Below are 25,578 nucleotides of genomic sequence, written 5' to 3'. Positions count from 1 at the left end.
TGGAATACATTAATATATATTCAAAATAATCCTTTTATAACAAATTAAAAATGTACTTCATATACCAAGTGAATAATATGCTTCGACTAATGATAATGGACTTCTGATCTTCTGCTGGGTCTAATCAAAATTTCTCCAAAATACTAATTCAATAGTGAAATGAAATATATAAATTACCCGATTGCAAATGTAAATATTGCTCGTCTGCGTACGTAACAACTAGCAAGCGAATCAATGGTAGACGATAATAAGTATCCCATCACCCTAGCCAAAATATGCCACACAAACGATTTAAATTCGGAATAAGCATCGAGTACGATATAACCAATTTAAGGCGGTAAAATTACCCACAATGCAATATTGACGCAGCGAATACAACTTGTGAAAAACAATATTTTCCTTCTTATGAAACAGCACAAGTATGGCTTTTCGCGTTGACTCCGTATTGCCATTCTTAATAGTAGAATAATATAACAATACGATAAATACTGTATTCGTATGGATGCGATTTCCGTTACGAGCAAAACGTGGTCCAACGCTGATAATATGAGGAGGTTGAAATACCCCACACAATGATTTTCTCCAATAGATACAAAAACAAATACTTGAAAATTGCCTAGTTGATTAGATATGAAATGTACGATGATTCACAAATTAAAAATTACCTATCATAAGTTTCGACAATAATCGGGTGGGAAAATAGCAAAATTATCCATATATGTCTTGCGGCCATTTTAAGTGATTTTATCGTCCGATTACATTTGGCCACCAATAATTTAACGTAATACCTCTGACCGCGGCAAAAACCAAATTCTTGTTACGGGAAAATTTTCTCCTATAAAATGATAGGAAAATGTAATGACTAAGCAATAACAATATCATGACTCAAAAATATCGCTTAATGACGTCACCAGCCCCCCCAACAGGTCACGTAAAAAATTACCGAGTTCATATTTGGAAAATTGTTCAAAAGAGCGAACGAAAATAATATATGTTTGGGGACCATTGTACAACAGGTACTAAGACTATTATTATTAGTACTAAGACTATTATTATTACAGAATGATTAAAGAATCTGAAATTTTATTTATACAAACATTCATTCGGTTAGAATATCCCAAAAAATGGTATACGACCCAGAGGCTCGAAGATTGGCTGATTTCTTGCCGATGCCGAAAAAACACAATCCTGGTAACTACAAAACATGGGGAAACATTAGTGGCAAATATCCATTGAAAATATCGCACAAACGGTTCAGGGTCCAGAGGCGCGAAAACATCAATTTCTGACAGATTAGAAATTTAATAACGAAAAATACAGTCGCGTTACCAGAATCATTGGAAATAGATTTATAGGAAATATCTGGTAATTAATGACTAAAAATATGCCCCAAAATATCGATCGCGCAAAATGCTTCGGGGTCAGAGGTGCGAAAACGTTGATATCAGACAGACAATGCTTATTTTATATAATCGCGGTAACCACAATCATGGGAAAATAGTAACAAACATCGGTTGAACAAAACAAAAAAATTTCCCAAGTAGTACGTGAGAAAAACTAACCGGACAACAATCAGGTAATAATTTGAAATCGTCGAAAACAAGCAAATAAATGTAGTCGTGTTTGCAAAACAAACAGAAAAGTTATCTCTGTTTCATTGACACATTAGAATTCCCCACGAAACGTGACATCTTCCTGATCTGCCGCCATGTTGTTTGTTTGGAATCAAAATGGCGCCACTTCAGCTTTTGTTTAATGAGATATCGCGAGCGAAATTTGATCGACGAAGAAGTAAAAGCGTTTTCTTGTTTTGTATTCGATATAGGTAATCAAAAATTTTAATTCCCGCTAATGTCTACGGCAACAAGATAGCTTACAACTCAGATGGCCGAGTGTTACGCGGAATCAATATACAAACGGCACGCGTCGAATGGACCTCTTGAACGATCTTAAAATACTTTCAACTCAAAATTTCAAAACACCACTTTGGACTTTGGAGCATTCCTTGAGGAATCCAGATTCTTCGATTTTTATGTGAGATAGTATATGCTTCAGATTACCAACACATGAAAGAAAATTTTCAGGTATTTCTACTGTCAATGAAATAATATTGCTGAAAAATCAAACGAATCTCGGATATTAGAAAAACTTAATGAAAAAAAAACACTTCAATCAAATTGAATGATACATACTGTATATGAAAATACACATCCATTAAGTGGTGAATGGTGTGTTATAGTCACATATTAGTTATTCATCATGAAATTGCTATTACTTATCGCGTATATTTTCAAAAGAAGGTTGAAAAAAAATCCCACGCGACAAAAATAAGTGTTCCTTAAATTTATATTGGGTAGTACTATAGTAGTAATATATATTGTTCTGATAGATAAATGTAAGTTTAGACTTCAGACCCAATAATACAATGACCAAATTAGAAATAATACTGTTATGATACTAAATAATATTTTCTACAATTTTAGGGTAAACAAATTGAGACTGAATATAGAGATAAATTAAATAGAATTTGAAATACGAATTTATCTAATGAGATATCAGGCATTCACCCCGTGGACGAGAAGACCGGTTAGTAAATTCGCATCCAAAGGCAGAAGTAAAATATAAATTTAGATATGAAACGATTACAACATAAGGCAAAACGGCCTATAATTGGTTTTGTAACAATACTTTTGTCACGTGACATGGGTATACTTGTGATGATCCTAAAAACAGATCCTTCGGGGAAAAGTTCAGAACGATCAACAACCCCTTTGGCCTTCTTTTAGAAGCCTGAGTTTGGCATGAACAACTATTCAATAATGCGCCTTCATCTCAGGGCGACCAGGGCGTAAGTGTATGAGTAAAGGCGTTTTTCAGTTCGTGAAATTGAAGGTATAATATATATTCAATATTTTTCACAAATAAGTGCTTCGATCGGAATGTCGTTTTCGTCACCTGAAAATATATTAAATATTTGTAATAAAAATGTAGGTTTAGTTTTTATTCTATGAGTAAATTGTCTAAAAACCCCAGTTTTAACTCTAAAATATAAAAAAACATAAACCTTTCTCAGCGGTCATTATTATAATTATGTCTCATTTGAACGTAAATTATATTCAATGGCGGGTACTCCAGAAGTGTGTATGGAGGAAACTAATTTTGTTCGCCTACTTCACATCAAGTTGTGTAAAGGGACTGAAACCTATGAGCAATTGGCTAACAGACAGTCCCCGAGCTCGTAATAGAACTAAAATAAAGAAATTCGGATTAAAATTATGGCCTAACCCTAACCAGGTACACACACTACGGGAGTACCCAATGGCCATGTAGCTGGAGCAGATGTGAACTTATTACGGGATAACTTTTTAGGATGGCAATCGATTTGAGGCATATTAATCAGTGACTCAATGTATGTATGCTCTGTTTTATATTGTATACATACATACGACTGTAAAATAATCGTTGCCACTTGCCACAAACATCTTGAACACCACATATGGGCGAAGCTTTGAGTTACTGTATTCTTTAAAAATAGAGGTATTTACTTGCATTTGTTTTATTCTTTTTAACATTTCCTTTCCCAATTCAAAATCCTTATTTGAAGAAATTGTTTTATAATAAACGTATGCACACGCGAACCTACCGTTTTGCTTTCCTTTTACGCTTACGTTGAGAAGACGTCAACGAGACTTTCGAAATTTCCGTTTTCGACAAAGCGCCATCATTATCTACGTCATATCTGAAAAATCACGCATGAAAGCGCATGAGTAATTAAAAAAGATATTGGTTTGTTACCATATATGCAAATCTGTAATCCAAGTTTTTATTTGATTTTGGGTGAAGATGATTTAAACATAGACATAAATTACATTTTGGATAAATGTCAATATCAGATTTTCTAAACATTCAAACAGGGCCACATAATCAGATTAGAAATTTTATATTATCTGAATTGGCGGTCAAGACACGATTAGAAACCTTCGATTAAAAACTAATACCTAACAAATTGAACGATTTTTTGAATCTAGAATCAGATTCGAAATCTTACCCAATCAAAGTTTTTTTAATGACTAGAAGTTGTGAGTCTGAATCGGAAATTTTTTTCAAATTTTCTGTCGTACATTGTTTTAATGCATAAATCAAACCCACTATTTCTATGACAGTCAAATAGGCGTTTTGCAAAAGATTTTTACGTGACCAATGAAACTATATATAAGACACCTACTCCCAACTGAGTAGCGAACCCCACAGCACTTTTTCATAGGACTCTTTGAAGATGACCCATGTAAAGACGAAAGCGTTTAATAAACAGGCCGAGTACACAATAAGAGAGTTTTTTATCGGAGTCTGGTAATGTGCTACGAAACACCTGTCAAATACTGGTAATACGCCATTTTGATAAATTTTTCTAAAATGGAACAAAGTTGCACGAAAGATTAAAAAATGGTGCAAGGCCTATTAAGGAAAATAGCAGGAAATTGACGACTTTAACAATGTGCTACTCGGGGTCACATGAACAAGAAACTGGGAGGAAGTTGCACCACATTCACATGCGAAATCAGCATCATAAGACAAAACAATGGAAACACCTTTGAATCAGATTATTGTATTGTGTTAAAAAATACCCGTAATTTTTTTTATATCTTCTTGTTCAAAGTGTGACGATTATATGAAATTATTACGCTAAGAATGTTTGCAAAATCTAGTCCTTATAAAAACCCCTAGTGTAATTTTAGAAACGGCAAAAATCGCATGACCTACGCGTCTTAGTCAGCGATCTAAGTCTACATAATGCACTGAGTCAAATATATGATTCAAAATTCTTGCTTTGCAGTGTATGGGACACCATTAAATCAAGCGATAACCAAGCGAGAAGAGAATGATTGTATGAAATTTATTTTCATTTTAAGTCGCGGTGCTTTCGCGGTGCTGCAATCACCATTTCCTTTATGCAAAATAACGCAATGCAACGCATAGAAACGTGAGCTCGCGCGTCTAACGCGCCAAGTTTTGTTTAGGTCGCGAGACGTTACGTGGAAACGCAACGATCGGACGTCGCCGTATATGGCTTACGCAAAGTTTCCTTCCGCGAAATGGCTATAAATAGTCCCATAAATTACTTTAAATTGGTTATAATCGACATTATGTTATGTCTATCGATGGAATATAATACCACGATACTGCGCTGTAAAGTTCCAACCTAAATTAGACGGAAATTGCTTGATTGGACACGTTTCTTGCGTCAAATGCGTCTGCGTGATTCCAAAAATAGATTATTTATGAGCGGAGAGCAATTAAACAAATTTGAAAGCGGGTTATCGACACTTTCGATAGCTAAAATAGCGGCGACCGTGCTCCGAATCGGCGCGAAGAACGATTTATCACCGATTTTGGATTTTTCCGCGAACAACCTGGGGTCACGATTCGCCGAAAGGGAAAAATCTGACATTTAAAATTGACTATAAGAACAAATAATAACAACGATAAAATAAGAGTTCAAAAATTCAATATGCATATAAGGTATTACAAAAAGACGATAATTTATCACTTATTCTAAATATACCTTCAAAGCATCTAGACTACTTTGTGCACGAAGAACGCAGAAAAATGAATATTATGCAAGATGCAAATTTACAAGACATAGCCTATTCTATCGATATGGCAAGACATACTTTATCGAAGAAACTTGATGTTAATTTCGTATCGTTTTAGACTAAATAACGTGATTATTTTGGATAAGACTCACACAATCAGTTTTGTCACAAACAAGGGGCCAAAAGCCACGAACCCTTTTCATATTTGTATTTAAAATTACAACTTAGTTGAAGTAATAATATTCAAAATCAAAACGACAGAAGAGATTGCCTTTCTGTCGTTTAGCACAGTGGTTCCCAACCTGTGCTCCGTTTTATTCAAGTTTCATCTTTTTCATCGGGTTCATAATATTAATCCCTCTGCAGTTGACCGACGGCTCAAACGACATGAATTTACATTACAATGTCAAAGTCGTCGGTAACTTGACAAGTTGGCACCAGGATCAATCCTACTGTGTCTGCTCAAAATACTGGAAAAGATCTCAGCACGCCTGCCGATTTTTAGGTTTCTGAATCTTGCGAGATTTGATGAAGCACATTCGCGATAAATCGCAGCCAAAAAAGCGAAAAGTGTGATTACTCGGCGCCAATATGTCGCGAAAGACGTCGTCAAGATGTCGCAATATGACGACGGAAGAGAAATTGCGCAATAAACAAACGCAACCTCGTCTTCGGTAAAGCGATTGAGACGGCATAAAAACAACAAAACAACGAAATTTCTTGCGGACCGGCAAAAAAGCTTTGCGGACCGGCACCGGTCCGCGGACCGGCGGTTGGGAACCACTGGACTTTAGCACACCGAGTTCAAGGGTGAAACTATATGTGACTGCATAATCGTGAGATACAGTGAGGAAGCATGAAATGGCTGTCCCAAGAACACCCATATGCATGCTTCATTTAGGCTATAATTACAGTGAATTTTATAAAAAAAAAAATGTTCAATATCGGTGTTTTAATATTTGACGTTCAACAGCCGCTCGGGGTGTAACAATCAGGGCAGGCTACACCAAATCACCGTGTATATTTTAGAACAGTGGTTCAACCTCTTGGGTGCCATGGACCCCTTTGACGGATGTAGACACCTTGAATTACCACCACTTATTACCATTGGGTGAAAGTTGGGTTTACTGGGGAAAATTCTTTCATCGAAAAATGCACATAGACGGCCCAGGAGTTATGTTATTTTACTTTCAAATATCAGTTTGTATTATTATATGTATATTAGTTAAGTGCGGGCCTTTTTTCATTTTATTTTGCAAGCTAGATCACAATAACGAAAGCGCACATTTTGTTTTCAGCAATGATTATGTACGCCCCAAACTTATTTCCTTGTTTGGGGCCATTGATTGAGAATGGTATTTTGCAATGCAAAAATATATAAACATCAAACCTACATATCTAACGCGTATACAATTACTACGCCTTTGCTCATACCAATTGATCATTAAGACACTTGGCGTCGAGAGAAGCACTAATAATGTATGAATGATATTGAAGTCTATAATTGAGAAACACGATTATCTAATAATAGAGTTCACCGTGCGTGATTAATCAGTTGAAAGAGGCTAAATGAACGAACTGTCCAAATTCCGTGCTCGGGAATTTAAAGCAATATTCAAAGCAAGGTAATTTTCGGATGCGGTATTTGTTTATGATATATGCTGATCAAGTCCACAAAAATTTCCTAATTTCGCCCGAGACGACTTGTTTCGCCGTGCCGACCCGCTGCATATTCATTGTAAGGAACAAGACCTATATACTTTACATGTGTATTGGCGCACATATTTTTATCTTCATTTTTTTATTGGGACTTTAGACCTTCACAAACAATAAAAGAACATGAAACCTTACTTGATTGACAGTACGTATATTATTTAGCTGTCCCGGAAGTCAGTCCCGTTGTCTATTTCGCGGTCCATTAGGCCTCCTACGGAGAACGCCATTAGAGGAATATAGGGACCATACATACATTCCTAATCCTGTTAATATCCATGATGATTAAATACAACCATGCAGTTAAGCCAGAATAATTTTGCGCGCTACAAAGCCTTATGACCAGGTATTTTGTAAGTCTGAAACCAAAAAATACGCACGGCGGTAAAATCGAGTTGCTCCGACTAAATTTAAAAATATCATCTCCAACGATTTGTGGAAACATTTTCTTATTGTTTAAATTCCATTGCAATTTACAAGTGTGGTTTTGACGGTTCGGGACAAATAAGTAATCTAAGTAAAAGGGAAGTAAAGATTGGGCGCAGTAATGAACATGACATCCGCAACTCCTAGAAACTTGAATTCCTTGAAGAAATATATAGATTTAATTCCATCGTCAACTGCGCAATTTTTTTGAACGTAAACTTTGTATGTAGCTCGGTCGGTGGAAATAAAACAAAATAAGGACGCAAATACATGGACAGTCACAAGACGCCACAAAGCGTGATTAGCGTTGCATTGCGTTTGTTATTATCTTAATTGACGAATGCGTATTCTATGTGGGTTCGTCCTATAAAGAAAAACAGATGAGCAGGGCTGCGCTTAACCGTAGATGACCCACGCTTGATAAGATACTAACAATTGGAAAATAATCCAGATTTATTTGACGAATGCGTATTCTATGTGTGTTCCTTCTAAGTAGAAAAACAGAAGATCAGGGTCGATTCAGGGTTTAGTTTTATCTGAATAATTACAAAAAGAAGGTGCTCTTAACAAGTTGGTATCTGAATATAGTTTAAAGCAATAGTCATAAATGTGTTTCAATAAAGAGTTTGAAAATCCTCTTTTTTTGAAACAGCTTCGTGTCCTTTGGAGATTAAGCATTTAATATGCAAAATGCTATTGAAATAAAGTAATTTGTCATGCAGTATAGGCCACAGTTGTATTACAACTTCATAGAATCCTCCATGAATTGAAATGCCTCAGCACACGAGCGCATAAGAACGCAGACCAAATATTTGGAAAAATCTTAAATACAAAGATAAATATATAAGAAATTGACGGCATACAATTCCTGCATATTATCCGAACGTTTCAAAACGACGTTCGCAATAGAAATGAAATACTACCTAACCATAGGATTTGGGTAAAGCGGCAGGTTTACATGAAAACCATAACGATGGTTCGAAACTGTCTAGTCTAAGAGTGAAAAAGGTAGTAAGTGAGATTACGGTGAGATGTAATTCTGCAAGTCATGTCACGTCATAGTTCCGGACAGTTTAATACCAATCAAGAATGCCCCAGGCAAAATACAAAACTTCTACAGGCGTTTTCGACTGAAACATGTATAAAATCATGTCACGGCGTTAATGAAACGTGTCCTTACGATTTAAAAGTTATATTTTGAGTTCGACGCCATTTTATTGATGTAGCACTCTTGGTTCAGTACTCGGTTTGAATGTATTAATGAAATTGCGACCAAAAATATCTTAATCGCTGGCAATTGACAGCGCATACAAGCATGAACTGTCACGTGATTACTGAATTGTCGCATCACAGTCGACTCGACAATCACGTGACTAGGAGAAGGACGCAACTACTAACAAAGAAAACGAACGACCTTTAGTTCGAAAACCTCAACAGACAATAACGAGACACATTGCATAATAACCCATTATTATCTCAAAATACCAGATTAAAATCATAAAATCAGTTAAGTTTATAACATCTGAATAACTGAACATCATGTATTTGATACCACACTACACATTGTTGTATAATCATGCTTCGTCACTATTGGCTTATTATTTGAATGAATACAGACTACTTGTTGGCTGTGAGTGGGATTGTCGTAAAACGTATTATAAAAGTTGGCATAAAATAAACCAGGGCTCAACAATTATTTGAGAACTTCTGGACTATAAATTACTACACTTCTCTTAAATATGTCCTTTTCATAATGAAATAGCAATTTTAGGCAAAATAATATTTTATTATCGCACAATAGAATTTTTTCAAATCATGAGTACTGATTTTTTTTACAAATCTGCCTAAATCATAATGAAATCAATTTTTTATGAAACTATATCTGAAATTGATCAAATTCGGCACATTTAATGATATTGGGATGTTTGGGATGAGCCAAAAGTCCTGCACTGAACACATTTCAGACAATTTAATTTCAAAAAAGTCACAAACAAGAATGATTGTGTGATATGGACATTTGTAAGTATAGAAACTGAATTAGCCATTTCTTGTGAAGATATCACATCTTTGAATTTAGGTACTAAAAGGGACGTAACCAATGGTTATAGGGGATTAAATCGTGCATAAAAGCCATCGCGATCAATGCACGAGAGCATTAAATCAACATAACCTCAAACGATATTTTTTTCTCGACGTCTAGAATTATTCAGAATAAACGCTGCAATAGAAAAACATACACAATATGCAACGTAATCACGAATCCTGTTTCTTTTTTATCTTGAAAATGCGGCAGCGTCTCACTTCTTAAGCGTCTCTTTGTATCTTTTTTATAGAAATCAAAACATTGCGACAGTCACAAGACGCCACAAAGCGTGATTAGCGTTGCATTGCGTTTGTTATGGTCTTAATTGACGAATGCGTATTCTATGTGGGTGCCTTCTTTATAGAAAACAGATTTGCAGGACCGCGCTTAACCGTAGATGGCCCACGCTAAAAAAGATCGTATCAATTTGAAAGGAGTCCAGAGTTCAAAATTATATCCCAGTGGCCAGTGGGCATTCATAACACTATTAGTTGAATTGTGGGAATGTTGAAATTTCGAAAAGTTTTATCTGAAAATAATTACAAAAAGAAGGTGCTCTTTGCCAAGTTGGTATCTGAATATTATATGAATCAATAGTCACAAACGTGTTTCAATAAAGAGTCCAAAATTCTATTTTTTATGTTGTGTTTTTTTGGTTAAAGCATTCAATGTGCAAAATGCCATTGAAATAAAGTAATTTACTCATGTAGCATAGGCAAGAGTTGTATTACAACTCCATAGAATACTCTATGAATTGAAATGCCTCAGCACACGAGCCTCAACTTATTGAGGAAACGAGTCACTGTTAGAACGCAGGCGAAAGGAACTCCCTCCGTTATGAAACAATGTAAATTGGTCGTATACTGCTTTTACATATAATTTCCTGCGTTAGATGCATAGATACACAATTTTCATGAGCGGGGATTTTGAAAACGTCGCGTTCAGCATCGACATACTTTCCTTTTATTCATAGTTTCCTGTTGTTACAGTTGCGTTTCGGCGAATCTAGGGTAGATATGTGAATGCATCCCTAGTTTAAAATGCAAATTATCTATTATATAATGTAACTGAAGTTTGGTAGGGACTATGGAATGATGTGTAATACAAAATTTGAATTCGTTCCTAAGTCAAAACAAACGACTCGATCGATATCTGATACTCTATATAACCCGTATCATATTTCGAGTTTCATTGTTTTGAAAATTTGCAAGCTAGTTTCTTCGCAAACCCATCGTTGAGTATTACTGACGGCTGACGCTATTCTCTTATTTTCTATGCCAATTTATACAAAGTATAATCATTTTGGGAGCCAATTCAAAACCAAAAAAACAATGTCATTCTAGAACAACGAAGTGGTATAAGGCGAAGTGCTACATGTTTTTACAGTCTCCTACGAAGAGATAAAAAAGATGGAGGACTCAGAACATGGAAAATCAAATCAATAGCAACGTGAAAATTCGAAAGAGCTGTTTCATGGACATAAATAGATATAGATTGTTTGCTTCGAGATAAATTTGTTATTGAAATTTGAAAAATCCAAATGTTTTCAAAATACCATGGTTGATATGCCATATTGCCAGAAAAAAAAAGCGAAATCTTCAGAAAGTTGTTTTGGAAAAAAACGAGCAAAAATACTCTCGTAGCTTTCTCGATGTATACTTGGGGTGAATAGTGCTTCAAAGTGTGAAGAGGGATGAGGGTACCAGCTCAAAAAGCTCCTCATTTGTGATATTTTCAAATAAAATTTTTTCGAAATTTCAACATTAACCTCCATATATGGCACGATCCTGAACACTAAAACAGCAAGCATTCGGTTATATTCAGAGTATAAACTAAAAAATGCTCACTTTAACAGAGAAGGGATTAAATTCTCATCAATTGTTGCTATAAGTTCATCCTTTGTTAATTTTCCATCTGAATTTTTATCCAATTCAATAAATCTCTTTTGAATACCTAAAACATAACAGATGTCAATTATTATTGCTTCAACAACAATAAATATAATGTTATATCAGTATATCACACCAAAGCAGTGCATATTTGTCAAAGCGGTATCGTCTGCACAAGGGAACAAATTATCAATAATAACAACTCTCTGCCGCCAACTAGTGTTTCATGTATGATCTTATCGATCAGCTGTTAAAAACAATTTAATGGAAAACGTACAAATCAATGAACTTTTGCCCCACTTGGAAGATTTCGACATAGTTTAAAATTTAGGACTAAATAGCCAGGCAGGTTATAGTTGTGACCTCAAATTGCAAAAGGAAGAATGTCCACAAAGTTTCTTTTTTTCCAATTTACAATGATGACGTGCATAGTTCTTAATAGTTGAGCAAATGGCGTTTTGAAGTGTTGTTAATATGCAGTTAATAGGATTTTTATGAGGTATTTAATATTTATAGGTCCAAACGCTCCGAACAAGACCCTGCAAAAGCAGCCACAGCTGGGTAAGAAGGTACTACAGTTTTCAATTCAACAAATTTCCTTTCTGTCTGCATGCCATCAATGACAAAGGAAGGCTCGTGCGAAAAAGCGGGTGAGAGCAAGGAGTGCGGTTCTGATGCCCACCTTGCGTTTTTTCTATTTTGCAATGTATTAGCTCAAAAGTCAACCCAAACCTGTAAATATGTCGACCAAATTTTGCTGCTTCTGCTTAGGATTGGCATCTTCGATATTTGATGATTTTATATCTGCTTCATTACTTTCGCTTCCAAGCTCTCTGCCACCAGGATCAGGTTGTTTATTCTGGGGATTTTTGTTCGAAACTTCGCTTTTTATCGCAGGAGAATTGTTCTCTGCTCCAACTGTATGTTCAATTTCTGCTTGTTCATTTTTTACATTATCTTGTTGAGCGTGAGAAGCTCCAATATTTTTTGGTTTTTCTTGTTTAATAGTACTAGAACCAGTTAGTTTACTTTCTGAATCTTTTGAATTGGCATTGATTTCCTGGTCTGGTGGTCTATCAGAATTAATATCAATGTTTTCAGATGATGCGTGACCTATAAAATGCAAAGATATAGAATACAGTTAAGTAATAATACAGAAACTAGAATTCGGTTGGAAACCGAAGACTTATCGATCGAAGGTTAGGGGATCCCCCAAAACAGTGGTCTTACTCCATAGTGACACCGTGTTTCCCATCACTAATTGATTAATAACTCACTAATTATATGACATAATCCATCCAAAATCAATAGGCTTCTGATCCGAGCTATGATGAATGCACATGCAAAACTTGGAGCAGATCTTACCGATCTTAAGATCGATAAGTAAAAATCCTATATATAAAAAGGTGATGATTAAAGATTGACAGCCTTGCAGCTAAAATAGGTTCAAAACGACATAAAAAGGTCAGTTTTGAGAATTTCTGGGCTTAAAATGGTAGAAATTTAATATTGAACTTCTTTTTTTTATATAGTAAAGATAACTATGATTGATTTTAATGCTGGTACAAAAGTAAATTATGAATTGAATATACAGTGATACATTGGTAGTCTAACATGATTCATTCATGATTGGTGTTCGATTACTAATTTGTTTGAGTAGTGAATTTTTTTTGCCATTAGAAACCATGGTAATTCAATTAATTCATTCTTATGCTTTCCAAAATACCCAAAATATTAACAAAACATATTCCTGGACAATAATAAATATTCAAATGTGTACACTGTACATAATAAAGATGAAAATATAAAAAAAATTGTAATAGTTATTGTACATTTAAGTAAATTTTTGTGAGTTTTATGGGATTCATTTTTTTGTGTTCGATGACTTCATAAAAAATTGCACACCTTGTGGTAGTTCCGCTTTCGCGCTAGTCGTTAAGATTGCAGTACCGTTAGTGTGCTGTAACAGTACCGCAGCATTTTTGACTAGAATGTTTTGGTCGATTACCGAATTGTTCGAGTGTCGAGTCGTTCAACTACCGAGGTATCACTGTACAAGTGAACATTGGACATGAGCATAGTGGTGAAAACTTTAGACCTACGGTAACTATGATGGCATCGCAATTTAAAATTCCATGTCAAACCAGAATGATTTCGATCCTTCCAAGCTATAGTAGCTACTTACCTATCAGTGGCTTCTTGTGCAGAGCTTTGCTTGGAGCAAAAGACATATAAATATGTCATTAAAAAATATAAAAGACTATTACATAGTAGAAAAATGATGTGGAAATTAGCTGATCAAATGGCTTGATTATGGATTGGAAACTGGTTAGAAATACCTTGGTTGAACCCTCTTAGTTGTTGGTATCAAAAATGCCAATATTTTATGGTAGTCTTTGACGAAAACAAAAAACCTTCGACTGTAATTGATATGATATATTTATAATATAATCCCACCCATCTTTTTATTTTTCGTTTCTTCCACTGATGAAGCAATTTGAGACAAACGAGACTGAAGAGCTGATATCTCTCTTGTTATGCTGCCTAATGTTTCATCCTCTGACTGCTTTTCCTGTGAAAATATTGAATATGATTCCAATTTGAAAAAAGTACTAAATTTTAGGTTCTGAAGGCAACATAACAAAAATTGATTTTTTATGAAATTTTTGTCATTTTACAGTAAAACTATAATTTATGTTAAACTTGGCGCAGCGCAATCTAAAATTTTTTTGGATGTTAATTTATATGCAATTTCAGTATAGGTTATCCCAAAAAAACAGAACCAAATTGATTTTTTATGAAATTTTTGGCATTTTACAAGGAAAACTATAATTTATGTTGGACTTGACGCAGTACAATGCAAAATTCTTTATAAAGTAAATTTGCATGCAGTTTTTGTATAGGTTTTCCCAAAAAACAGAACCCAGGTCATTTGCAACATATTCTACATAACTTTTGTGCAAAGAATCCTAGATTATCAAAACTTATCATACACAGCCAAGAGGTTCATTTGTTAAATAAACTTTCTTCAATTTAGTAGAAGTCATTAAGAAATTTATGGGCTTTTGTTTTTTGGGTCACCCTGTGTAATATTATTCCAATAATTTGAGAAACTGGCTTGTTGTAGCATTGATCAAATATAACAGCAATAAAATTAATCACTTTAAACCATAAAATTTTAGGAAACTTGTTGGTCAGTTAACATTCCCTTGTCATAGACTCAATAGTAGATCAGATAAAAACATAGCAAGGAATGAATGAATACAGCTGATGTCACAATAAGTTATCTACCAAATAATATCAGATAATAAATTCTAAGCAGTCTAAAAAAGGTTATTTTTTTCACATAAACAAGTCATAGCGGTTAGCAGTGGTTCTCAACCTTTTTTCTTTCGTGGCCCATTTTCGTTGCACAAAAATTCTCGTGGCCCATTAACTTTTTATTGCAAGGGAAAAACTACAATAAAAATAAAAATGATTCTGCGAAAATGGACACTTTCTCTTAAATTATTAATCAGAATGAAAATTACCATTCAGTAGCAGAAAACAGCATCATCAATCATTGGTACTACAATCAAAATCAAGAATGGTGATACTTACTGATACATATAAAACTAGCAATTTTTAATAGTTCTGTGGTCCACCTCAGAATCTTTCCATGGCCCACTGATTGAGAACCAGTAGGTTAATGGAACTGTTTTAGTTGCGTCAAATGTACATAAATGCCAATATCAAACTGTCCTTCGGTTAAGGGCTCGACAACTTCCAGGCAATTCCTTAAAAGGGTCCATGGATGGCATTGAAAAGATTGAGAACCACTTGTACTAGGCAGTGCTGGTTTTTGACCGGAATTATATCATAATATATTATAGCATATCAATGGTTGAAAATCATCTTTACATGGGAATTTATACAAAAACAATATCTTTACATCAGATTATTTCAAACAAATATATGACTCGAAATATCTTTCGAATACACTTTAATTCAGTTCATTTGAATAACTGTAGATAATTTATGAGTAAATATGTATCTTCATTCCTCACCCCATAAGTACTCCACAAAATATCAATAAAATAACTATTAATTGACAACTTCAAATATAAAACATCAGGAAAAAAGAGTTTAACTAGATGATGATACCTTTTTCAAATTAGATATATCTTGTTGCAGACCGGATATACGAGGATTCAGACCTTCCCAAATTTGATCAGCTGATGTTTTTTGTTCAAGATCATTCACAGTGTGTTGCAACTATAAAAAAGCGAAGATGTATCATTTACTTAATAAATCCAAAGATGTTTTCAATATTTCTTGTTCAGGCTTGAAACTCCTGAAAATTATTATAGGAACAAATGATATATATCTGAATTTGAAGTAAAATGCAAAAAAAATTTTGTGTATAAACTAATGTCTTCATAGAATTCATACAGTCAAGAACGACCAAAGCCAACTAATTCACTATTCCAATATTTGAAATATAAAAATTTTGCATATATTGGCCTATATTGGGTCATGTGCAGCAAAGATTCAGAAATCAAACTCTTTGAAGACTTCAAATTTTTAAATCATGGGTGTGCAACCTGCGGCCAACAGAAAAGTGTCGATATTGAATGGTGTGCGCCTGCGATCAAGTTTTTATACGGTACGGAGTACGGTAATTTCAATTCCTTTGCGTAACAAAGCTTGCGAAGCAAACAACGCATGCCATAATATCGAAAACCAAAATTTTTGTTTTTGTAACTACTAGAAAGCTCATGTTAATTAAATAAAGGTGTGGCCCACGGTTTCATCCAGGTATTTGTATCTGGCCCTCCTGCATTAATGATTGCACACCCTGCTTCAAAACGATAATTTTTTCAATTAAGCTATCTCCCGTTATAACTAAATATCATAAATTTAAAATATTGAGTGGAAATAAATTGGGATTGATTCGAATATCACATTCACGTTGGACATCCCCACCACAGCTCATATAATGATTCAGAGTGATTCATATAATGTTCAGACTATTTCGTGTTCACTATTCTTTGGACACAAAGTGTATATATGGATCGTTTTGTCATTATGCTGTTGTTCTTGCTCGTATTTTTCTTCAATTTGTTACAGTAAAGAAAAATCGCTTTTTTTATTAACTACCTGATCAATTGTGAAATTCTAAGTGGTAAAAGATGTATTTCTCGCTAAGGCTTTAATACTTTTATTTATTTTAAAACTCTCTGTGGGCTCTATGGGATTTGTTTTTCACTTCCAAATTTCGTGACATGACCTTTTGAAAATTGATACAAATTATTTGTATCAGTTTTCTGAAAGTTGAGATTTTTTGATGGTACCGGTACTGTAAAAGGTGAGGTAGACTAACTAATGCTTCGCTTTGGTCTTAGTGTCCATATACATTCATTCGAGCATTTGAGCATTTCTCTCATGTTCCAATATGTAATAGTCTGAACTTAATTTGAAACCATCATGAGGCAAACACATGCAAGAATATTGTAATAAAATATTTTCGTTTCAAAACTTTGGTTATACAGTATGATGCTTACAGGCAACACCAAAAGTATTTTTATGCTCATATCGCCATAACCTCTTATACGCGAGCTAAAATGAGAGTAAAAGTCACATGCTATTGCAGTACATACGTGGTCTAAATAAATACCATGTGATTTGACCAAAGACAAATACAAAGCAAAAATGTGGTAGCATGTATGTGTAAACGTATCTTTTATGAAATAACTCAAATGGTGATATACTATTGTTTGCAAACATGTCCGTAACTCTGCTGGCAGGACCAAAACCGAATATTTTTGAATATGAAATATTTAATATATTATAGATTGGGCCATGTTCAACAAATAACAGATATGAGTCAGGCTGATCGCATCCCCCACATCAGGGGAAAATAAAAACAAATTCACCACATTCGGAACAAATTCCAGAGAGAAAAAGTTTTATGCAAACCGTTCTAGATTACTGAAACATTTGGGTAAGATCATCCACATACATAAGTTCAAGTGCTAAATAAATTTTCTTTATTTTCAAATGAAACTATTTCGAATTATATCTAGAATTATAATTTTAAAATATGGAGTATATTTAATTTTTTTTATTGCATTCGGTTTTCCTGTCTACTCATAGTTGGTCCAGAGTGGAAATAATCTTCTAATCTCTACCACTTACCATAGTAAGATTGGCAGCAATTTCTTGTAAAGTAGTGTTAATTTTAATTATTCCATCCTCAGTATTCTGTTTAGATGATGACACAAGATCAGTCAATTGCTTCACATTTGAATCTGATGCCTAAATAACAATGAAAGATATTGTTAGTATATTGCTTGTATAATATTCAAACTATTGGATGAATCCATATCCCCTGAACAAATATTCGGTAAAACATCTCAACCAGGGTGTAATAAATTGGGTAGATAATAATGGGCCGAAGATATTCTGACACTTTTTTTTGTAAAATATTGGTTCCAAACATATGGTCGAATAAAAAAAGATAATTAATGTTTCAGTTGGCAACATGTGATATCTGAAAAAATTTTAAAAAAATATGAAGGTTTACCTAAATTATAATGAATTTAAAAAATCAAAGACAGGAATGCCTAATATGGCTTTATTTCAAGTGTTTCCTGACATAAAGAATGATCTACTATTTATAATGTTAACACTCTATGCAATGACAATTATCAACACAGAAAATTAAAGTATTAAATTTGTTATAAGCAGTGACTTGAAAGAAATAAAATAAACTATTTTGGATGATTTCTCCATAATAGGCCTCTTTACCTTCCATTCCCCATCACAAAAATGATTGTAATGATTGTATATAGTAATGATTTAAAATCATGATTTTCTAATTCTATAATCTAGTTCAAATTATGATTTATTGAAATTTATTAAATTCAAGCAAATAGGTTTTGAATGATATGTTGAGAATTGATATCACTAATTTGTTTTATTGGTAAGAAGATACCGGTAAATACCATTTTATCTAGATTTTCAATTTAATGACACATTGTATATTATAATTATTTGATAAGAATTTGTTGTCAACACGTTAAGTACCTAATGAATATTAGATTACTAATGTTATTCTTGATAAAAATTATTCTTGATTTATTTATTATCATAGAACAGTGTTTCTCAAACTTTTTTGCCCTGGAACATCTACGCTTTTTATCCCGCCTCGCGGATAAAAATTAGAAGGTAAAATTGACGGTGGTTTACGAAAAATTTAGCATATGATATATTTGAAAAGTTTGCTGTAAACTTGACGAATGAAAAATTAAACCAGCGGTTAATAACAATATCGAACGGTTAACAAAAACGCTATGCTTTCCAGCCTGGCAAGAAGCATGTCCAGCTGCTTTTTGTCAGTTGACTTGAGGGGGAAATATTTATGACCCAGAGTCATTCAAGTACGACTGAGATCGCCATGGTGACCAATTTAGTCGCATTTTTTATCCCTGTTCCGCGTAACGCTCCGAAAATAAGAAATGCTGTCCTAGAACTTCTCTAGTTTAATTCACCAATTTTATTGAATTCACTTTGTCAAAATTGGAAGACAGCTATTCGAATTCCTGAAAAATCGAGTATTGACATTTTGCTCAAGGCAAATCCCCAATCTGAACTACCAGATAACACTGATGGAAGACAAAGGTTTTCGAACAAAATCCATTGGATGATTACAGATCAATTAAACACGATATTCTATGGGAAACTTACTTCTGCTTTTATATCATCTATTGACTTCAATATTGTATTATATGAAGCAGTTAATATATTTTGTGAAGTATTTATTTCTTCAACTGACGTTCCCATATTTTTCATTGAAGACTTTATCTCTTCGATTGTCTGCAAAACATAGATACAAATTCTTGTCTTTCAGTTAACTAAATTTACTTGAAAAAAAAGTTGTAAATGCCTTGAAAGGTTAATTTAAAGAAAATAATGTGCCACCTCAATGGATAGCTCACTCGGAAGTCAATAGCAAATTTCTTTCATCGGCTTACACTAATGTGAATCTAGTACATGGAGTGCAGGTTCAAATCAATGTTGAATGCTTATGTGCAGGACAATTGCTTTGTTCATCACGATTTTATGATGGTTTCCAAATCACATACAACGGTATACTGAGGCCAGTGAGGCACCAAACTAATTTAGTAATTCAGATAGACATACGGCTATAATAAACAGACAAAATCTATTTTTTGTCAATTTTTGCTAATAATTCGCCACTGAATGGGATTGTGTTAGTTGACCAATTGGGACTGGTTGTAGTCTCTTAGTTCTAAATAGAGAATTGCAACATTATCTTACCATGTATATTGTTTCAATATCAATCATTGCATAACACTTGATGGAAAAATTGTTTTAGGTTGAATGAATGTGACTCAGCATTTAATGACTATTCGATGGATATTTTGTTCAAAAAACAATTACAGGTAGTTCAAATGCAGTCACTCACGAACCTTTTGAGTGAAGTTGTGATCAACTTAATGAAGTGCGGAAGAAGAGCTACAAAAACTGTTTACAATTATGGTGGTACATTATGTTTTAGTGAGTACAGACTGACAAGAGACTTGGAAAAAATCAAGGCAATAAAAATCAGAAAACCAGCTATAAAGTAGTGTGTGCATATTCAATGATACTCCCGTAGTATATGTAGCAGGGCAAATACGGATTAGTGTTAGGACATAATTTTATTACAATTTTCCTCAAGCTTTCCGGTTGAACTGAGAATATTTTAGTTCTATTACGAGTTCAGGGACTGTCTGCATTAGCCAAGTGAATATAGCCATGTCAGTCCCTTTATACAACTTGATGTTAAGTAGGCGAACGAAATAAGTTACCTCCATATTGATACACACACCTCTGGCCTATTCAGTAACTACATCATTTCAAATGAAGGCCTAGAATTGCCGAAGATTTGTCCACCTGTATTAAATGCTAATAAAATGATTACCTTTTTAACATCCTGAGCTTGAGTTTGCAATTGATCTAACCTCTTGTTTGGAACAACGACTTGATCCTCAAACTGTAAAAAAAAAGGATTCAGGTGTAAGGATGATTAAGCGATTCCATTGTAAAGTGCCAAGTCATCAATATCGAGAGATTTATAATAATAAAATCACTTATACCTCCTTAGGTATTCTGATGCAAACGTATCAAATTACAACAGCTAACAACCAGAATTAGACCATATGCTCTTTGCAATTTTTTTTTGGCATACTAAGAAAGGTTTATTCTCATAACCATCAAAAATCAGTGTAATTATTCATGTGGAATTGTTGGGACTTACAATGTACCAAATAATTTTTTCAGATTCATGTTGCATGGCAATCGAGAATATTACTATTTCTCTAAATATTCCTGATAGTTGAATTGAATCATATTTCAAATGGTCGTTCTAGTTTTTTTGTAGCAGTAATCATCTCGTTCAAAAGTATTAAAATTTATTTTACAATATTGTTAGCGTCTTTCACTTCAAACAAGGCTCTGGGATTATGGAAGGAACAGTTGAGCATTGATGCCCTACATAACATTCAGAGTATACTGCTAGGCAAACAACTTGGCAAATAGAAGTATTGCAATTTGCAAACATGCAAGTGTGTTTATTTACTTCAAAACGAGGTCAAACAAGAAAACTGAGACTGAGATGGAAGATTAAATAGATATATACTATGCAGTACATTACCTTTTGAGTCAATGTAGCAAGTTTCTCTGCAAGAATTTTTACACCATTTTCACCATCATTCATGCTCGTCATATCTTTCTGCATGTCAGTCATGGTTTTCTTCATATCTTCAAGGGCTGATGGTTGATTACTTTGCCATGTTTCAACTGAAATAGGAAAATTCCTATTATTAAAAAGGTTAATTTAGAATTTAGTATTTTAAGTCTGATTTGCAATTCATATAAATTTAAATATTCTAACGCAATGGACTGTGAATAAAGCAAATGCAAATCGGGAAGGGAAGCAATATACCATAATTTTAACAGAAGCAAATTTCCATAGATATCGGATTAGAAATGTAATCAGCGAAGATTGGAACCAAATAATGCAATGCTTTTTAAGCGATGATACGAGTTCTTTTTTTGCGCATTATGTAAACTTTGAATCAGGGAAACTATATGACATGAAAAATATGTTGGATATTTTGTACAAGTCTCCTTCAGAGAAAAAAAACACCCCCGCCATCGCTGGAAATAAAAAATTACCGGTAGTAATTATCCAGTTACAATGAAATCGAGGGATAAAAATGCTAGTAATTCAAATTTTCAAATCATTCTTAACCCGAACCCTAACTGGATAATTATTGATTTGTTATTCTAAAACATGACAGTTTTTTTTTTTCAAATCTCACATTTTTGCATTAGTGGCGGGGGCTTCGTACAAAAGATCCAATATCTTTCACGGTCAATAAAAAATGCTGCTGCATTGACTTAGTCTACCGTATAATATGCTTAAAAACTTTAGGCTTCGTAATCTAAATGGAAACACCTTCACTTCAAACATGGAAGAGCAAACAAAAGATATTTGCTATGGTATTGTGACAGAAGTAAACGAAAACATAGATTTGGTATGACAACTGACTAAAAAGCACTGAATTTATGTCACCACCAATGTACAATCATTGTAAAAACAATGCTCAGTCATCAATATTTTTGCATCACCAGCAAACATCCAATTGTAAGGTAGTTAAATCATGACAAATATATGGTAGATGGTCATACACATTATATTATGTCTCTTTTGAATAATTTTTGTTCAGTATACATGACACTGACAGAATCTATAAATTTGCCATGTACAGTTAAACTTCATTTTCGACTAAGATCAAGGGCATATCCAGGGGGAGGGAGGTTGGGGGTCGGAACCCCTCGTTTTGAAACCCCAAAAAAAAAAAAAAAAAGCATACGTAGCAATTTTACGTAGCTTGAAATGTTTCAGACCCTCAAAACTTTTGAAAACCCTTGTTTATGCCAAATTACAGAAAGTATAGTATAAGTAAAATATGTGTATCCATATCAAATAGTTCTCTTGCCAACTTTCCTAGCTAAATAACTATAATTTCAAGCATTTAAACATTTAAAAAGCTAATTAACCAAGAAAGCGAAATTTAATGACTTGAACATTGCTGTCTTGCCGAAAAAAATTCAACTTACCCACAAGACAAAAATAACTATTTTCAGTTCCAATAGGAGTTTTATAATTATAGAAAGAGATCCCAATTCCAACAGAGTTTCAAAAGTAAGAAATCACATATAAAATAAAATACCAAAAAATAAATGGAAATTACGTTTTGCAACTTTATCTCTCAATTTTTCTACATCAGTCTTCAATTGCACTTGCATCCATACAATACCAATACATGCAGTAATGCAGGCTGCAACAAGTGAGAGGAAACAAGCAGGTAAACAAATTCTAATCATTCGACGCACAGTACAACCACAACCTCTCCCAGATGTCCTGCTCACACTGTACAAAAGATTTTATATACTATGAGCAAAAAATCTTAATTCCATTTATTTTGTGGGCCATTGCTAGGATGTATGAACGGGGCTGTTGAGAGGGGTGAAATTCACCACCGACTCTTGACTTCAGGTTGGAAAAAAATTTTGAATTCTATATTAGACTGTTAAAAACGCTTGGTCAACTAAATATATTTTTTAATTTCTGTACCATATGTTGACTTCGATCATTACTATATAAATAATATAAATTGCATGTCATGCTGCATATTTAACTTTACAGATCATATGAAGGTCTACATGAGGTTCCTCATATGAAGAAGCCTGAGTGGGAGGATCTCATCTGACCGGAATAATGTTTCATTATTTAATCCTCATGTTTGGGGGGTTATGACCCAACTTTACTAAGTCCTGCATCACAAAGATTTGAGAAAACAAATTGTAGAATAACTATCAATAAAGATAACAAATACAGTATGCATTTTTTTGCCATCCGTGCTAAGAAATTGAGATAATAACCATTAACTACGGAGTTTGCCATGATGTCAAGTAAATATTGAAGAAATGAGAAGAGGCAGTAGTGAGTACTGTGAGTTTCACAAAAAAACTCAATAAATCTATTAATAGGTATGCAACAATATTATACATATAATTTTCATCTCTGTGTATTGATATATCATTGGTAACGTTGATAGAAATGCGATTAACGAAAACCAAATTTTGGATAAATCTAGCAAAAGGTCAGAAGCAAAAATCTGGAATTTTAATAACAATTCACTAACCGTTTTGACGGAACATTAAAATAGTTTCCACTTGGTGCCATATATGTGTCTGCTGTTGGTGATGACAAACTAGACAAGGAATCATACTCCAATCGTCCGTTCTCAGGAATGCCACTATCTCGCTTGGCTCTGTTACCTGCATTATATATTTGAAGGTAAATAATATAAGCTATTGTGTCCTGACGCTGGCTATGGGATGCATTTGAAAAATCACTTCAGTTTATAGCCAACACCTGTACTCTCGTTAGCAAAAAATATAACTCAGATTCCCTTAGCAGTGTTGCAAAAAAAAGGCAGATTAATCTCTGCGCTAAATCCTGATTTTGTTTCAAACAAAAAATTCAGACATCGAAATCAAACAAATTTGAAATGCAACTCTATAATGAATAGTTGAATAATACATTAAATAAAAATGATACAAACTCCATGAGCATAATATGCATCACAACTGTACAAGCGCGAGAGAGCTGAAGAGTACACTGTGGAGAAAATAATTATAAATGCATTTTACCTATTAATGCATCGAGTTCCCTTCTCTTTTTCATTCTTTTCTGAGATGGTATCGATCCACCCAAATTTACTCGGAGAGTTGGATAGTCCAGCTTGGATGATTTAGTGCTGCCAGGATGCTAATATTTTATCAAACATTACCAGGCATCTTTCAGTCTTTTAATATAAATATTTAAACATAAAAAGAGAGATCAGAAGATACATTGATATACCGCGTCTAGCGAAGTAAACGCTGTTACTGCTTAAATAATGTCAAACAAAACTGTGATATGAAAATGATGTAACTGCTTAAATAATGAAATAATAGCAACAGAGTAACGCCCAAAAATGGGAAGTGAATTTTTTGTTTTTGTGTGAAAAACTCTGTTTGGCGCGAAATGAAATTCTAGCAGTCTTGACAGACACCTATCACTGTATCAGTTAAAATCAAATTAATTCAATATTTAACTAAGCAGCTAACGGCACCCTATTTTGCATGTTATGGTACAGTCAGCAATCTGTCACTGTCTGACTGTAAAGCAGAATTTCTCAAACTGCTGAAGTGTATGCCGGAGCTTTTTGAAATTTTAGAAATTGGATTAAGCTATTCGTATTACACATAAGTATGCATGGGCAATCTTGTGAGTACGCATTATTCATTATTAGACTGATAATATTATAGCAGTTGCCTTATCGTTGTGGTATGTGCAGAATGGTGATTGTTATTTTATAATTGTATTGTTATAACATAGACTATTTGTAAACAGACGCCCATCTTCCAACAAGTTGACTTGCGCGGTTAGTTAGGCAAACAGAGTTCTGACTATCTGCTTACAAATTTTATTCAATCATCGGTACAAAATCCATCAAAATAATGATGGTCATTTGCATTTCAATGGCTCTGTAAACACGATTTTCCGACTAAAATTGAAAGCAAAAAAGGGAGCGACGGAACATCGTTTCAGTTGTTTTTTAAAGCAGGCACACACATCGCATTAACATTTGCTGGATAAATTTGTTTGAAGCTACGGTAACTTTATTTTTTTACAAGTGTGCCGCAAAATTATATTCCTTCTTCATTCATAGTGCGCCGCGAGCAAAAAAAGTTTGAGAACCACCGCTGT

General features: G+C 33.9%; 1 protein-coding gene across 1 annotated transcript; it reads right to left on the bottom strand.

Annotated features, from left to right (window-relative positions):
* Positions 1-24,775, bottom strand: LOC120347063 (uncharacterized). Its single transcript, XM_039416881.2, has 13 exons — positions 24,477-24,775; positions 23,966-24,101; positions 23,012-23,190; positions 21,406-21,551; positions 20,674-20,745; positions 19,434-19,562; positions 17,883-18,002; positions 15,849-15,959; positions 14,163-14,277; positions 12,438-12,818; positions 11,664-11,769; positions 3,644-3,739; positions 1-2,955 (listed from the first exon to the last, which is right to left on the bottom strand). The coding sequence occupies exons 1-13, from the start codon at positions 24,508-24,510 to the stop codon at positions 2,952-2,954; spliced, it is 1,629 nt and encodes a 542-aa protein (XP_039272815.2). The 5' UTR covers positions 24,511-24,775; the 3' UTR covers positions 1-2,951.
* Positions 24,776-25,578: the final 803 nt, after the last annotated feature.

This window comes from Styela clava, chromosome 11, assembly GCF_964204865.1.
Source record: "Styela clava chromosome 11, kaStyClav1.hap1.2, whole genome shotgun sequence".
Lineage (NCBI taxonomy): Eukaryota > Metazoa > Chordata > Ascidiacea > Stolidobranchia > Styelidae > Styela > Styela clava.
Note: the sequence above shows the minus strand (reverse complement) of the source record. Positions and strands in the feature narration are given on the sequence as shown.

Excerpts from the sequence above, each read along its gene's own strand:
- LOC120347063 (XM_039416881.2), bottom strand. The coding sequence starts at position 24,510 with ATGAAAAAGAGAAGGGAACTCGATGCATTAATAG. Across the intron at positions 20,746-21,405 it reads TTGCTACATTGACTCAAAAG|TTTGAGGATCAAGTCGTTGT; the intron begins GTAATGTACTGC and ends TTTTTTTTACAG. Across the intron at positions 15,960-17,882 it reads TTGCTGCCAATCTTACTATG|TTGCAACACACTGTGAATGA; the intron begins GTAAGTGGTAGA and ends GCTTTTTTATAG.